Source organism: Cupressus sempervirens, chromosome 4 (assembly GCF_028749045.1).
Source record: "Cupressus sempervirens isolate cs-2001-9-10 chromosome 4, ASM2874904v1, whole genome shotgun sequence".
NCBI lineage: Eukaryota > Viridiplantae > Streptophyta > Pinopsida > Cupressales > Cupressaceae > Cupressus > Cupressus sempervirens.
In genome coordinates this window covers 693,079,945-693,096,661 of record NC_143121.1, presented here as the reverse complement: position 1 = coordinate 693,096,661, position 16,717 = coordinate 693,079,945, and the positions used below count along the sequence as shown (strand labels likewise).

Here is a 16,717-nt window from a genome sequence, read left to right as displayed (position 1 = left end):
TCCTAGAACTCCTAGAGACATATGTCATAATGAAATGTGTCGATAGGGGTAATAGGACATCTTATGACTCATTTTGACCTATATAAATGATTATAATATGTCCCTAGGTGTCCTATGACCCCTGGTGACATATGTTGTAATGAAATGTGTCAAAAGGGGTCATAGGTTATCCTTTGACCCCTTTCAACTTATATAAATGATTATAATATGTCCCTAATGGTCTTGGGAACCCTAGAGACATATGTTGTAATGAAATGTGTTGAAAGGGGTCATAGGTTATCCTATGACCCCTTTCAACCCATATAAACGATTCTAATATGTCCTTGTGGGCCTTGGAACCCCTAGAGACATATGTTGTAATGAAATGTGTCAAAAGGGGTCATGGTATCAAACCATAGAAATTATTATAATATGTCCTTGGGGGTCCTATGTCCCCTAGAGACATATGTTGTAATGAAATATGTTGAAAAGGGTCATAGGTTATCCAGTAACTCATTTTGACCGATATAAATGATTATAATATGTCCTTAGGTGCCATGGGACCCCTACAGACATATATTGTCATTAAATTTGTCAAAAGGGGTCATAGGTTATGCTATGACCCCTTTTGACCCATATAAATTATTATAATATGTTTCTAGGGGTCCTATGACCCCTAGAAACATATTTTCTAAATAAATATGTCGAAAGGGGTCATAAGTTATCATATGACTCCCTTCGAGGCATATAAACTATTATAATATGTCCCTAGGGGTCCTAGGACCCCTAGAGACATATGTTGTAATTAAATGTTTCTAAAAGAGTCATAGGACATCGTATGGCCCATTTCGACCATATAAGAGATTATAATATGTCCCTAGGAGTCCTATGACCGCTGGAGACATATGTTATAATGAAATGTGTCGAAAGGGGTCATAGGATACCTTTCAACTCATATAAATGATTATAATATGTCCCTAGGGGTCTTTGAACCCTTAGAGACATATGTTGTAATAAAATGTGTCGAAAGGGATCATAGGTTGTCTTATGACCCCTTTCAACCCATATAAATGATTATAATATGTCTCTAGGGGTCATAGGACCTCTAGCGACATGTTATTATGAAATGTGTCAAAAGGGTTCATAGGTTATATTATGACCCCTTTCAAACTATAAAAATGATTATAATATGTCCTTAGGGGTCTTACATCCTCTAGAGACATATGTTGTAATGAAATCTGTTGAAAGGAGTCATAAGTTATCCTATGACCTGTTTGGACCCATATAAACAATTATAATATGTCCCTAGGGGTCCAAAGACCCCTAGAGACATATGTTGTAATGAAATGTGTCGAAAGGGGTCATAGGTTATCCTATGACCCCTTTCAACCCATAGAAATGATTATAATATGTCCCTAAGGGTATTGGGACCCCTAGAGACATATGTTGTAATGATATATTCGTAAGGGGTTATAGGTTATCCTATGGCCCCTTTCAACCCATATAAATGATTATAATGTCCTTAGAGGTGGGACCCCTAGGGACATACGTTTTCATGAAATGTGTCGAAAGGGGTCATAAGTTATCGTATGACCCCTTTTGACCCATATAAATGATTATAATATGTCCCTAGGGGACTTGGGACCCTTAAGGACATATATTGTCATGAAACATGTTGAAAGGAGTCATAAGGTTATCCTATGGCTCATTTCGACCCATATAAATGATTATAATATGTCCCTAGGGGTCCTAGGACCCTTAGAGATATATGTTGACATGAACTATGTCGAAAAGGGTCATAAGTTATCTTTTGACCCCTTTCAACCCATATAAAATATTATAATATTCCTCTAGGGGTCCTAGAGGTCATATATTGTAATGAAATGTGTCAAAAGGGGTCACAGGACATCCTATAGCCCATTTCGACCCATATAAATGATTATAATATGTCCTTAGGGGTCCTACGACCCCTAGAGACATGTTGTAATGAAATATGTCGAAAGGGGTCATAGATTATCCTATGACCCCTTTCGACACATATAAATGATTCTTATATGTCTCTAGGGGTCCTGAGACCCCAGAGACATGTTGTCATGAAACGCGTCAAAAGAGGTCATGGGTTATCCTATGACCCCTTTCCACGTATATAAATGATTATAATATGTCCCTAGGGGTCTTGGGACCCCTAGAGACATGTTGTCATGAAATGTGTCGAAAGGGGCCATAGGTTATCCTATGACTCCTTTTGACACATATAAATGATTATAATATGTCCTTAGGGGGTCTCTAGAGGTCTTGGGACTACTAGAGAAATATGTTGTAATGAAATGTGTCGAAAAGGGTCATACATTATCTTATGACCCCTTTTGACCCATATAAACGATTATAATATGTCCCTAGGGGTCTTGGGACCCCTAGAGACATATGATGTCATGAGATGTGTCAAAAGGGGTCATAGATTATCCTATGACCCCTTTTGACCCATATAAATAATTATAATATGTTTCTAGATTCTTGGGACCCCTAAAGACATATGTTGTCATGGATTGTGTCGAAAAGGGTCATAGGTTATCCTATGACCCCTTTTAACCCCATATAAATGATTATAATATGTCCCTAGGGGTCTTGGGAGCCCTAGAGACATGTTATAATGAAATGTGTCAAAAGGGGTCACAGGTTATTCCATGACCCCTTTTGACCCATATAAACGATTATAATATGTCCCTAGGGGTCTTGGGACCCTTAGAGACGTTGTAATGATGTGTTGAAAAGATTCATAGGTTATCCTATGACCCCTTTCCACCCATATAAGCATTTATAATATGTCCCTAGGGGTCCTCAGACCCCTAGAGACATATTATAATGAAATGTGTCAAAAAGGGTCATAGGTTATTTTATGACCCCTTCCAACCCATGTAAATGATTATAATATGTCCTTAGGGGACTTGGGGACCCTAGAGACATATGTTGTAATGAAATGTGTCGAAACCTATGACCCCTTTCGACTTATATAAATAATTATAATATGTCCCTAGAGGTCATGGGGTCATTTAATGGGTCAAAGTAGTTCATAGGTTACCCTATGACCTCTTTCAACCCATTTAAACACATGATTTATGTCCGTAGGGTTTCTAGGACCCCTAAGAACATATATGTCATATAATGTATTGAAAAGGGTCATGGGGTACTCTATGACCCCTTTCAACTCATTTGAACACATGATATATTTTTCTAGGGTTTATAGGACCCCTATCAACATATGTTATCATTTAATGGGTCAAAAGGGGTCATAGGGAATCCTATGACCCCTTTCAGTCCATTCAAACACATGATGTATGTTCATAGGGGACTTAAGACCCCTAGGGACATACATGATATGTTATAATGGGTAAAAAGGGGTCATTGGGCATGTCATGACACATTTCGACCTATTACATGACAAAATGCGTTCATAGGGTTTGTAGGACCCCTAGAGACATACATGTTGTGTTCCAATGGGTTGAATTGGGTTAAATGGTATCATATTACCCATTTCAACCCTTTAGATGACAAAATATGTTCTTGTGGCTTCTAAGACCTCTAGGGACAAACATGTTGTGTTGAAATGGGGTGAAAGGGGTCATAGGATAACCTATTGTTAGGAATAAGGTGTCTCAACCTTGTATAATTCTTATTCTCATTATTTGTTTTGTAAAATGTATTTCTTGCAAATAATGTTGATGTGTCGACATCTTGAATTGTGTGTAAGGAGATCATGGCTAAAACGGTTATGATGGATTCCTATGACACGTACGAGCTATGTTAGGAAGATTCAATGACAGGTGAAGACATGTGGCAACTAAGATATTTGAGTACTGTACACTCTACCCTAATAGTAAAACCCTAATACAGTTTACCTTTGGGAGTAGCCCTAAAGTGAAGCGCATGTTATAAGCATTTTTAGGGTTGCGAAGAGAGATGATGCAAAAAGGGTGTATTGTTGGTACTGCGAGTTGCTACCGGAGTCTTCTGTTGTCGATGTTGAACTTGCACTACAAGTGTATTGTAACCTTTTGTTGAAGATAATACATTGTGCAGGTTCTGAAGGGGTGGGGTTGTTTTACCGAAAGGTTTTTCCCCACCGGCAAATCTTTGTGTTATGTGTTCTTTCTCTATCTATTTTCTGTATGCATGGTTGGCTGCAATATTGTTGTTTACATGATATTGAATCTGTAAGTGTAGAAGATTTTAATAGGATTTGCATCATACTTTCCTTATGAAATTAGTGTAGGAAGTTGTTTCCGCACCTGAGTTTCCTTACACCTATGACCCATTTCAATCAAATACATGACAATGTATGTCCCTAGGGATCCTAGGGCCCCTAGGGACATAGATGTTGTGTTCCAATGGATAGAAATGGGTAATAGGGTATCCTATGACCCCTAGGGACATACCTCTTATATTCCAATGGGTAGAAAAGGGTCATATGGGGTATTCTAAGACCCCTTTTGTCACATTACACAAGAACATATGTTGTTAGGGGTCCTAGGACCCCTATCATCATGTTTGTTGTGCTCTAATGGGTCAAATTTTGACCCATTACATGATAACATATATTCCTAGGGATCCAAATACCCTAGGGCCATACATGTTGTGTTCCAATGAGTCAAAAGAGGTCATCAGATACCCTATGACCCCTTTTGGCCCATTACATGACAACATATGTTCCTAGGGGTTTTATGACCCCTAGGAACATATGTTGTCATGTAATGGCTTGAAAGGGTCATAGGATACTCTATGAACCCTTTTGACCCATTGGAACACAACATATATGTCTATAAAGGTCCTAGAACCCCTAGGAACATAAGTTATCATGTATTAAGTCGAAAGGGGTCATAGGATACTCCATAACCCCTTTCTACCCATTAAAACACAAGATATATGTCCCTAGGCATCCTTTGACCATTCAGAAGATATGTTGTCATATAATTAGTCAAAATGGGTCATAGGGTATCCCATGATCCATTTGGACTCATTGGAACACATGTATGTCCCTAGTGAGACCCATAGGAACATATATCATCATATAGTTTATTAACTTAGGCTACTAATATATATAATGTATAATAATAATATATATGATATATAATTAGGGTATCCCATGACCCATTTAGACTCATTGGAAGACATGTATGTCCTTAGGGGGACCCCTAGGGACATGCATCATCATATAGTTTATTAACTTAGGTTAGTAATATATATAATATATATTAAAAATATATATGATATATAATAATATATAATAAGCAATTACTATATATAAAATAATTATATAATAAATAATATTTTTATATATAATAAGTAACAACTATATATAAATAATTATTATTATTTAATACTATATAATAAATTTTAGTAAATATATATAATAATTGGTCCCCCCTTTAAGTTTGGTAAATAAAAATCAATATTTATCTTTAAAGTTGGTCCCCACTCCCTTTACATTTGAATTTGGCACCATAATTTGGGAACATAAATTGGATACGCATTCTCAAATCAGATATTCGTTCTCAAATCAGGTACCCATTCTCAAATCGAATACCCGATCAGGCAAGGTATTACCATTTTGGTTTGGTACCAAGATGGGTGGGAAAAAAGTCAAAGTGCATTTTGAAACACTTTTAGGCATTTCAAAACTAAATGTTTTTCACATCGCCACTTTTTGGCACACCATGATCCTGCACATACCCGTATACCAATGAAAATATTATGATGGTGGAGTTTTGTAGGGAGATATGTGAAGTTAACAAATGGTGTGCAAAGAGGCATAAAGTTGGTATTTCATTCCTTATCCATCTCGAGATGTATAGTTGTCAATCTTCCTCCAATGCATTAAAAACCGTCAAGGTTGCTAAGAAATACACAATGAATGTGCCTATGATGTGTTGAGTCAATTTGACCCCAAAAAAAATTGTTAAGGAAACCTTGTGCTGAGGGTCGATGCATCATCATATTGACTCACTATTACATGATTTATGGACATGTTGTGCTAACAAGTTTCAAGGGAGACAAAGCGGTCAAGGTTAGGGGAAAGGACCCAGTACTTGAGCACATTCCAATGTTTGTGATAGGAGTTGTTGATTTAATACCCACACTTGTTGATTTAATATCCATACTTATGACTTAATGTCCAATTTTTTTGACAACATTGCACCAATAGTTGTGAGCTTAAAGTTGTTAGTACAATGATGACTACCCATAATAGAATGAAATGTACCCTTAGTTGTAAAAAGCAACAATGATGTGATGCCACATCAGTTGTGCATATATGGGTACCCTTTTTGCAACCTTTTGTCTTACTTTTTATTTGGGTTCTTTTGGCAAGAAGGATGTTGATGTGGCTTCGTAATTGATGATGTGGACTTCAAACCTTAGTTAAAAGAAGATGACTTGCCATGTAAGCTACTATAAAAAATTGGGAGTGATTCAAAATTTTCACATATGATTTTGATATGTGTGAAATTAGGGTGCTCAAGTACTATATCCTTTCCCTTAACTATGAAACAAGTTCATGATTTATGTCTCGTGTTTGATACTGTTGTGTCATAGGTGATGAGTTTGATGTGATAAGCCTTTTTACTTCACATAATAACATGATTTTCCTTTAGATCCCATTGATTGGGATGTCCCTAAAGAAGTGATTTAAACATGAGAACAACTATGGTGATTATAAGGAAAAGGATGTAGTTGGCAAAGAAAAGAGGAGATAGCAAAGGGAGCACCACCATGGGCACTCAACAAATGCCAAGTCAAAGAAGCATAGTTCCAACAAATCAACCTTCTCTTACCCTAGCCACTTGGACAACACCCCCATCTAGTACTATTGGAGGTGGAGATGGGTATCCCCCAAAGAAAGGGACCCTCTACACAATACTAAGGTTGCAACAACTAATGAAATGCAAGAAAGTAATGACTAGGGAGGAAAATAGGAGACATCCATGGTAAATGAGGATAATAAAGAGGAGGTGGCCCAAGATCCTCAACACTAAGATTCAAATACCAGTAAGACAAAGCCCATATTTTCTTTTTCTATAAACAATATAAATAAGACTCTTATCAAGAGACCATTGTTTCTCTGCCCTGATGCAATACAATCTAAATCTCAAGTGTTGTGATCCCCTTTATGGCTTTAGACCACCTTTTCTAATAAGAAACAAAGGTATACATATAGGTTTCCTCCCAACTATGAGGTTTTCTTAAATGATACATTCTTCCCTCGGTCCTAAGAATAAAAGGCTATAGACTACCTCCTGCCTTAGAGAGGATGATTTAATTTAGATCACCTTTTATCGGAGATCACTAATCTGAACACCTACATCTTGCCTTAAAGAGGACGATTTAATTTAGATCACCTTTTTATGGAGATTACTAATATGAATACCCAAAAAGATGCCATGAAAATTACCCCTATTGATTTCAACGTTACTTGAATTGACATGTGACCTTCAAGCCTAGATGCAAATTTACACAATTAGCAAGTTTCTTCCAACAGCGCTTCAAACAAGATTCGAGAGAAACAAGTTTGACAAAGAGAATTTGGAAACTATGGTAGAGCTCAAAAAGCTTGAGATCATTGCTTGGCCCTTTGTCAACTCAAATTCTTATTTCCCCTGACAACATTCTAGATCCTAAGTATGACTAGGGAATGGATCAAAAATCTAAAAGTCGGGGGGTTGTCCTTCATTGGTGATTTGAGTAAATCATATGATAATTGGTAAGTAGGAGGAATGTTGTGTTATTATAAATCACCATAGACAAGATGGAGGGTGCTACAAGGCTATTATGAAGCAAATAGAAGAGGTGATTAATAAGGGAATAGACAGAGTTGGAACTAATGGTGTCTATCATCAAACACTAAACCTTGTTAGATATGAATGTTTAACCTAAGTTACAAATGTGACTGTATTTAAAAAAGTGTGGTTTGAGAATACTATTAAGGGGGCTAAAGAAACAATGCAAAAAACAATACAAGACATTAATGACATTGGTTGTGAACTAAAGAAGAAAGATAACAACTTAAGAAAGATAGGTAACTCTAGCATCGTTGTTGCAGATGACTTGAAAGTAGACTACCAACAAAATATTAGTACGATAGCTCATCCTTTCATCTTCTACAAAGATAAGTACAAGGAATTAGTTAGGATTGATGGTATTCTGATGTGTTGTGCTGATCACCCTAAAACTCGCATGGACAAATGGGGTAATTAAAAAGCAATTGGTATTTTGGCCAATTTGAAATGCCAATGTGACTATTCTAGATCACGATAGAAAAGTGATTTCTACTAATTCTCTATATGTACACAAAAGGACACATGGTTGTGCATTAACCTTCAACTAGAAAAGCTGAAGATGTTTCACAATTGTTTTTTGTGATATTATTCTTTAGTTACATATTTACCTTGTCTAGGAATTATGTGCTAGAAATTTTTATTTTGTTCATTATCGTTATTAATTTCTTTATAAATGGATTATAATTGTAATTGAAGGAAATGGGTGTTTTTTATGAAAATTTTTAAATATTCAATTGAGAGATAATAGAGGAGATTGATTGTTTTTTCCAAAACATCTCTTTTATGAGGAAATCTCTATAAACTTGTCAGACATTTTATTGCTATGAGATTTATTATTTCAAGCAATAGATCTTGTATTCTTTGTGACAACATTTCTGTTTGAATTTTTGCTATTTGTCATAGAAGTAACGATTTTGCATTCTTGAGAGAGACATCTCAAATTAGTTCTTTACCTTTGAGTGAAGGTTTATTTTTTATCAAATTATGATTTTATAGAAATTTATTTCCTTGACATACATGGTTGTAATTTCTTTTACACAATTATTTCAAGGTGATGAGTAGTCATTAGTTACCATTTTCTACTTTTGAGTTTACAGTATACCCTCATTTTAAAGAAGTCCTTATTTTTCAAAAAACAAAATTAAATGTGAAGAAAGCTGTACCTTCAAAACAAAATTCAGATTAGAACTTACATCAATTCACCCAAGTGTTGCTGATCAATTTGACTTTACAAAGCACAAACAAGACTTGCAAATAAAATAAAAATAAAAGATAATTGTAATACTTAATAAAGCCTTTTTATATGATTAACAACTTCATATGTCAAATCTAAACCAAATGTTGGTAATTATACCTATATTTGTATGAACCATAGGATGCATCAAGTATCCAAATATGGATTTAAAATATCTTTATCATCATCATTCCACATCAACTTTAATTATAAAAGTTCTTTATGAATAGATTTTTATCATTCCACTTTAATTTTAATCATAAAAGCTCTTTATGAATAGATTTTTTATTTGTTTGATCTATTAGTCATAATCATAAAGCAATGGACAATTTAGAATGAAATTTTCTTTTACAAACTTATAGACCAAAATAAATAATGCTCTCGAAACTTAATTTATGTGATAATCTAAATGCTAAAAATTCTTGATATTGCAAATGATCAAGATAAAATGGCTAGTACAATTTTGCCTTATCATGGCAAGGCTGGAATCGCCATTAATAATAATTTCTGCCCTTACTCCTTGATTTAATGAAAAAGATTACTTGGTTCAATTTGTCCAAAATTATATTTTCGATCTAATGCAAGAGGAGTTTGTAATAAAAAAGGTGAAATCAAATCAAAAAGGATGATAAATCCATGTATTGTAGCACTCAATGTAATTAGAAACAACCAAAAATAGGGATGAACCAGCAATAGCATCTTAAAATCAACAATAAATCCCTTCCAATCACAAACATTAGATTGTTTTTCCAAATCCAAACAAAGAAATTTAAGATTTTCATATTATGAGACCACAAAAATAGCCTAATATTTTTGTTCATTTATGAATGATGAATTAAGTATATTTACATTTTCAAAAATCCTTAATCCTAACATTTAGAGATACATTTTCTTCTTACAACGAGCATTTAATACCTAGATCATTTAAATGCATTTTATAAAAACATTGTACTTATCTTTTAAAAAACACTTTAATTTTGAGTATAGAAAAACGCTTTTGTACAGTAATTATCTCTTAAATTCATTATTCAATTTAAAATAATTTAATTTTACTCTCTACAATTTTCATTTCCATCCTATATAATCCTACTACGTTTTGATTGATAGAGAACTACGTTTTGGCTGATTAATATTTTATCAAATTGAAACGGATACAAGATTTAGTCATTGTCCATAAAAAATGCCAATGAATTTAAGTAGAAAGGGGATCAGATTTAAGGGTTTAATGACAATCGAGGCATATGGCTTAATCATGTCGAACTCCATTCACGTAACAGAAAATTACCAGCTCAGCTAGCTTCCCCTGTAAGTTGTAAACGAGAAGGGAGAAAGCAAGACAGGAACGTGGAAATGCTCTGAAGATTGAGAGGGTTTAATTTCAAAGATGATGGACACGTATGGATAGAAACCCCCTTTACCCTCACTTCCTGGTATATCAGCACCCATTTTCATATAATACTCACCGGTGTTGAAGCTTATCCTGTAAAGACCAGCTGGTACGTGATCGAATACAGGCATCAGTGCTCCACACCGCCCATCATCATCTGTAACTGAGGATCCTAATAAAGCCCACCCAGCAGCATCTCTCAAACCAGGAAACGTGTCAAAAGCCGCTGAAGAACCCTTCCATGACTCTAGCAGGACTTCAATCCCTGTACCAGGCTTCCCACGAGAAACATCCAGGACATGGGTTGTTATAGGAGGACGAGTTCGGGACGACGAACGCAGAGGAACGTTTTCCAAACCCCCAACAGAGCTTCTCAATTGCCCACCAATTTGACTCAATCGACGATCTGCAATTAAAGAACCTGTCATGAATACAAGATGAATGTATAAATGGTTGAAAACTATTCAACGTATAAGAGTGCAGCAGTAGAAAATGAGAAAACAGACTGCAATAGCTCCGATAACAATTCCAACCACTCCAATCTTCTGTCGGAAAAACTAAAGCAATCACTTCTAAAGTAATATTTCAGTAAAGAATCTGACCCGTCAACTCCACAGGTGCAGGCTCATTGGCTATTTGATTGACGCGTCCCTTCTCAGTGAATAGTTTGGCAAGCCGCAACTCAGTTATCTTCTGTTGCTCCCCAGCTGCAATTTCAAGCTCAACTATAGGTCTATTTTCAAAGCGGCTCTACAAGAAATGCCACAATGTCAAGCAGTCAAACCATCAGAAGTGATTTCATTTTCAAAATACGATGTATTTTTCCACAATCCATTACAATTGCTTGCTCTGTTTTCTGAGTAGATCGTGTTTCTTTTTCATCAATGTTTCATATCACATTCTATTATCCATCATTTGTCTCCTTTAGCTCTCACAACCTCATGATGGATCACAGAGTGTGATTTTGTCTCCTTTAGCTCTCACATCCTCATAATGGATTTTGTCTCCTTTAGCTCTCACATCCTCATAATGGATCATGAAATGTGATCCAAAATGTTGATGAAAAATAGAAATACAATCTACCCAGAAAACACATCAAACAATTTCAAAATATGGATAAATTCATAAGAAGTCACAATTCTTCATTAAAACTGGAAGGCATAGAAAATCAACAATATAACACTTCTATTATGAGTCAAAAATCTTATACTATTATCCAAAGGAACCCAAATTTCTTCTTCAGAACCTAAAAATCAGATCATACAAGTTAATGGAAGAAAACCTGCAGGTAAGGTAGGATATCATGTATCCAACCTGACAAAAGTATATGCACACCCTACACATCCATGAGTTTCATGTTAAGACTTGTTTTCTACAGAGTGGAATGTTTCAGCTAGCATTAAACCATAAGCATCCTAAGGGAGTTGGCGGACAAATAATTCAGAACCCAGCAACAAATTACAAAATTGCTTCCTTGTTCTTCTTCATCAGATCTATCCAGCAGCATACTTTATTTATCAAAAAGCATCCTGAACCGCAATATCGACAACTTTCTTTTCAAGCTACCCAGAGGCATCAGTGATGTGCTGATGTCGTCAGGCAATATCTAGCTGTTTCTCTGCTTGTTCCATCATTTCAATTTATCTGCCCATCTTTAGAAGGCGACAAAAGGAAGTATTGAGTATATCAAACTCTGTGAAAAGATATGCCCAGACTTTTAAGACTTTTGAAGTCACAATTGCTCGAAGAAAAGTCAAAGATTAAAATGTTTGATTTGGACAGTCAAATGTAATATACTGGAAAACAAATTGCACCATATCAAGCAATGGATGGTTAGTCTGCTTCCTGAAAGATTTGTTTTTACGAGTTCCATACTCGTAAATGCTTTACCAAAATTATAATGTGGCAACACGCAGAAATCTGGATGGGCTTGTCAGTCACCTATGCCAAAACCTAAACCTGCACATTTCAATCGAAGAATCTTATTGTGCAGTTGATGCCATAGGTTTTGAATTGACGGATCTATCAAAATTGAATTAGTATAGAAAGTTACAGGTGTGGAAATAAATTGTCAAATTCATGTTCAACTACTATCTAACTGCTAATCTGCACAGCAGGTTTTCATGTAGACAAGTGCCCTCACAAATGGGTCCCACATTTCCTAGCTATTTCAGAAATACGTAAAATGAAGTGAAAGAAAAATCCATGACAGAAAAGAGAGTATTTAAGGAAAAATTCACGTCATTAAATACTGAGTATTTCAGAACCTAAAATATTTGAAGGAATGAAGTGAGGAAAGGATTCGGTTGAAAATTTAGTTAGGAGTATAAATTTTGTAAATTTATTTAAACATATGTGACATTGAACAATAAATTGAGTCGAAACTATATGTATCATGTGACATTGAAGAAAATTGGATCCAAACTATAAGTCAAATGCCATGAAAAATGAAAAGAGGGAGAGAAATATTTGAAGAGATAAGGATGTTGACCATCCCCATTGCCAAAAAAGGAAAAATTCATCGCATACTTGGAATGTCCCCTTTCTTGGTGCCAATAGAGGAACAGAGGGTTGACCTATCATTCGAGTTCTCACAGGTGAATGATATGGTAAGGAGACTCATTCTAAGGGTCATGGAGCTTTCTACGGACTTCGTAAGCCATTTGCACTTGTAGATGGCAATTCCTATAGTTTAGGGAGGTCTCTTATCTTTACGAAGAATGTAATGTCCCCACTATCAGGGTGGGTTAGGGACAAGTTACACTTGCAAAATAAATGTTAGAACTTAAACAATGATAAATCTAACTACACTAGTCTACCTTCTATCTTAAACCCCACTCTTAAGGACGTCTCCAGATTGGGCTTCCTAACTCATAGCTACTGCGCCGTCTTCCTAGAAGCAAACCCCTTAAGATTCTTCTTGGATGGGACATCCTCTATCCAAGGCCAATCACATATGCATATGTTGACATCATTAGAATATTCTGGCACATGGAGATTATCTATTGATTCCCGATCATAGTGGTCAGATGGAGATTTTAACATCTCGCACCCATGCTTCAAGTCTCATTAATCTCCATGACTAACATAATATTATCCAAGATCCAATGCTCCCTACTTAAGAAACTATACTAATTATCACAAATAAAATAAATTCCTATTATTCAAATAAAGAATAAAAATCATTTATATCCACATAAATAATTGTTCATATATATATATATATATATATATATATATATATATATATATATATATATATATATATATATATATCAAAGAAATTTGGAGCGAAATAAAAATACCTGATATCTAATTTAAATTAGTCCCTTTCCTAGAATTGATATATTCTCCATTTAAAAGAGAACATAAGGGGTACTCGTTTTTACTCCCTCTATATTCCAAAAAGGTAGCTTTAATGTATTTGTTTCATGTTTATTGGATAATACTTTCCATATTCCTTTTAAGTGATTTTCTAAGTCAAGTATTTTCTTAAACTTGAAAGGGGATGTAATACTAATCCCTATTTTTCCTTACTTTTTCGAATGCCTTTGGATGGACGTTATATAACATTTCTGCCCTATTTTTTATAAATGCTTTTTATACACTTTTTCTGATCTGTTTTCTCCCTTTTTTTGTGGTTGAATTCTTATCCCATTTTACGGTATATATACCGCTCAAATAGAACGAGCATGTCCCTTTGACACATCACCCAATATGGGACGTAGTAGGCATTTAGTTAATTAAATTTATTTTGTTTAGTTAATTATTTATTTGTTTGTATTTGTTTATTTAATAATTATTTTGATTAGTTATTAAATATTTTAATATATTTCATAATGAAGTATTTAAACTCCAATTGACCTATAATCAAGATATCTAATAATCTTTTTTTTTAAATCAACTATGTAGGGATGTTGAAAATTGAATTTCATTATAAGAGGGGATATTGCAGTCCTACCTTCTCAAAATTGCTTGTCCTCAAACACTTACGATTTTCATTTGATTGTCAACATCACAATTAATCCATGTATCTTGTTCAAGTTCCAAGTCTAAATTTGAGGTATAATCAAGAGTTAAAAATTAAGTTAATGTTACGAGTGATTCAATTTTGATAGGTTAGATTTGTGAATATAGGATAGTTTAATATTTGGTGATTACTTGAGCATTATTGATCATTGATTAATGAGTTGACTCGTATACAATACATATTCACAAATTGTAGCCTAATTGATAGATTTTTGGTTCAGAGCGTTTGATGAATTGCCCAAATGATTCTAAGCCAATATGATTCAATGTCTTATTGTTATAGTTGATAATTTGTTTTAATGATCTCTTTGATAAGTGACTTGAATATCGAGTGTTCTTTTCATTTTGCATTCTCTTTTAAAAGGATAGAAATTTGAATGTCACTGAGCACTAGATACTGTTGATCTCTAAGCCTATGTTGTCGATTAGTGACAAAGCACTCAATCATTTGCAAGTCATTTACTAGGCAAGATTACAAGGTCATCACTGCGACCAAGTTATCTAGTAAAAGCCGAGCAAGTTACACTTAGACCAAACAGAACAGTGATTGTCGAGCATTCAACAGAGACCGAGCAGATATATGAGCTGAGTAATTTAATGACAACCAAGCATATTGAAAAGTTATATATTGTCGAGCACACAAACTTATAGGAGCCGAACAACAGCATACATGACCGAGTGTCAGAAGCACTCAAGTGCCAAGCAATACAGTTTTGTTATGTGAGTTTGTAATGGCACAAACTCATATGTGAATCATTTTGGCTGACATTTCTATGAGATTTAGTATCTGTAGAGCCAGATCAGATTTTGTTTACGCGTCATTAGCAGAAGGTGATGATCCCTAGACAAACAATTTAACCAATCAAAAAAAGGGACATAAACAGCAAAAGATGATAAAGTTTAAACTGTTGATCAAGATTTGGAAGCTTCACATGAACTATTTAAGGAGGATTCTAACCCTAGACTCATATAGAAGATGAAATGCGAAAGGAAACATGCATGTGAAGGAGAAGAGTCAGATCCAGCAAAGAGAGCAATCAAAGTAGTGAAGGATTGAACAACTTTATTAGATTAGGAGAATCGGATAAGGGAAAGAGGAGACCCAAGATCGACTTACAAAGTACACTAAGGATCACTTACTAAATCAATTATTTTGTAATTGAGACAGGGCAAATCTCTTAATAGAGTGGTCCTAACAGGCCTATGTAAATCTCCTAATAGAGTCCTTACTTTATTGTAAGTGTCAAGCCCTCTGACAAGGAAAAACCTAATAGTCCTTTAGTCTTTAACAAGACAAACCTCTTACCGAGTAGATCATATTTTATGATCAAACATTGTATCCTTAACAGGTTAACTTTATGGTTGAAATAGTGAAGATTTGTGGGTTTCATCCCCACCGAATGTGTTGAACTGTTATGGATGTGATGAACTTATTTTATGTTTCAGCATTATAGTTTTAATGATGAATTGGGTATGATTTAATGAGATTGATTTTAGAGTCAAAAGTTTAAGATCCTGATTCAGCGCCCCTCCCCCCCCCCCCTCTCTCTGTATCTCGTTTCCCATAAATTCCAACATATACTCATCTATGAGTAGGCTCCCTCTATTACATCCATTTTTTAATATACCTATCTAGAGAGGATTTAGTCTTCCTCTCCTAGATCAAAAAAACCCTTATATATATTCAAAATATGTTTCTAGGCTTCATTACTACCTATATTCAATAGTCAGATAGTTATTGACTCAATTATTTATAATTTTGTTTACCCTACAAGATGGCAATCAAACATACATGATGAAGTCACCAAGAGCAATAGACACATCTGGACTTGGATACAAGCAATCTTCAACTACTGAAGAAGGAGAATTATCCAAAAGTGGAGAACAACAAAATGAAAAATCAAAAGGTAAACCTACATGCTATTAATGTGGAAAGATTAGACATACAGCAGACATTTGCATAAGCAAAAATGGTAAGCAAAATCCTAAACCTAAGCCAAGTGGTAATTGTTCTAAATGCAAGAAAGTAGGACATCAAGCTCATGAATGCAGAACAGAGAACACTAATTCAACCAGAAAGATATCTAGATTCCAAGGTCACTACTATAATTGTCAAAAGTATGTACATAAGGCCTATGAGTGCAGACTTGAGCAGAAAAAAACAAACTCATGCAGCAAAGAAAGGCAATTGCTATGACTGGGATTACAACACATGGTATAATTGTCACTATTGTAGAGAATATGGACCAATCCTAGAGA

The 16,717-nt window shown here is 34.8% G+C and overlaps 1 protein-coding gene across 2 annotated transcripts in view; it reads right to left on the bottom strand.

The window, feature by feature from the left end:
- Positions 1-10,136: 10,136 nt before the first annotated feature.
- The window catches only part of LOC149563172 (transthyretin-like protein), a 148,062-nt gene continuing 141,481 nt past the window's right edge, over positions 10,137-16,717 (bottom strand). Inside the window, exons 5-6 of one of the 2 annotated variants that reach the window (XM_089826560.1) lie at positions 11,032-11,179; positions 10,137-10,850 (exon numbers count right to left, since the gene is read on the bottom strand). In XM_089826560.1, the coding sequence (XP_089682686.1) occupies positions 10,336-10,850; positions 11,032-11,179 (663 nt within the window). In that variant the 3' untranslated portion in view covers positions 10,137-10,335. The remainder of the gene's footprint in view (positions 10,851-11,031; positions 11,180-16,717) is intronic. The other variant, XM_089826561.1, reaches the window with a different exon arrangement.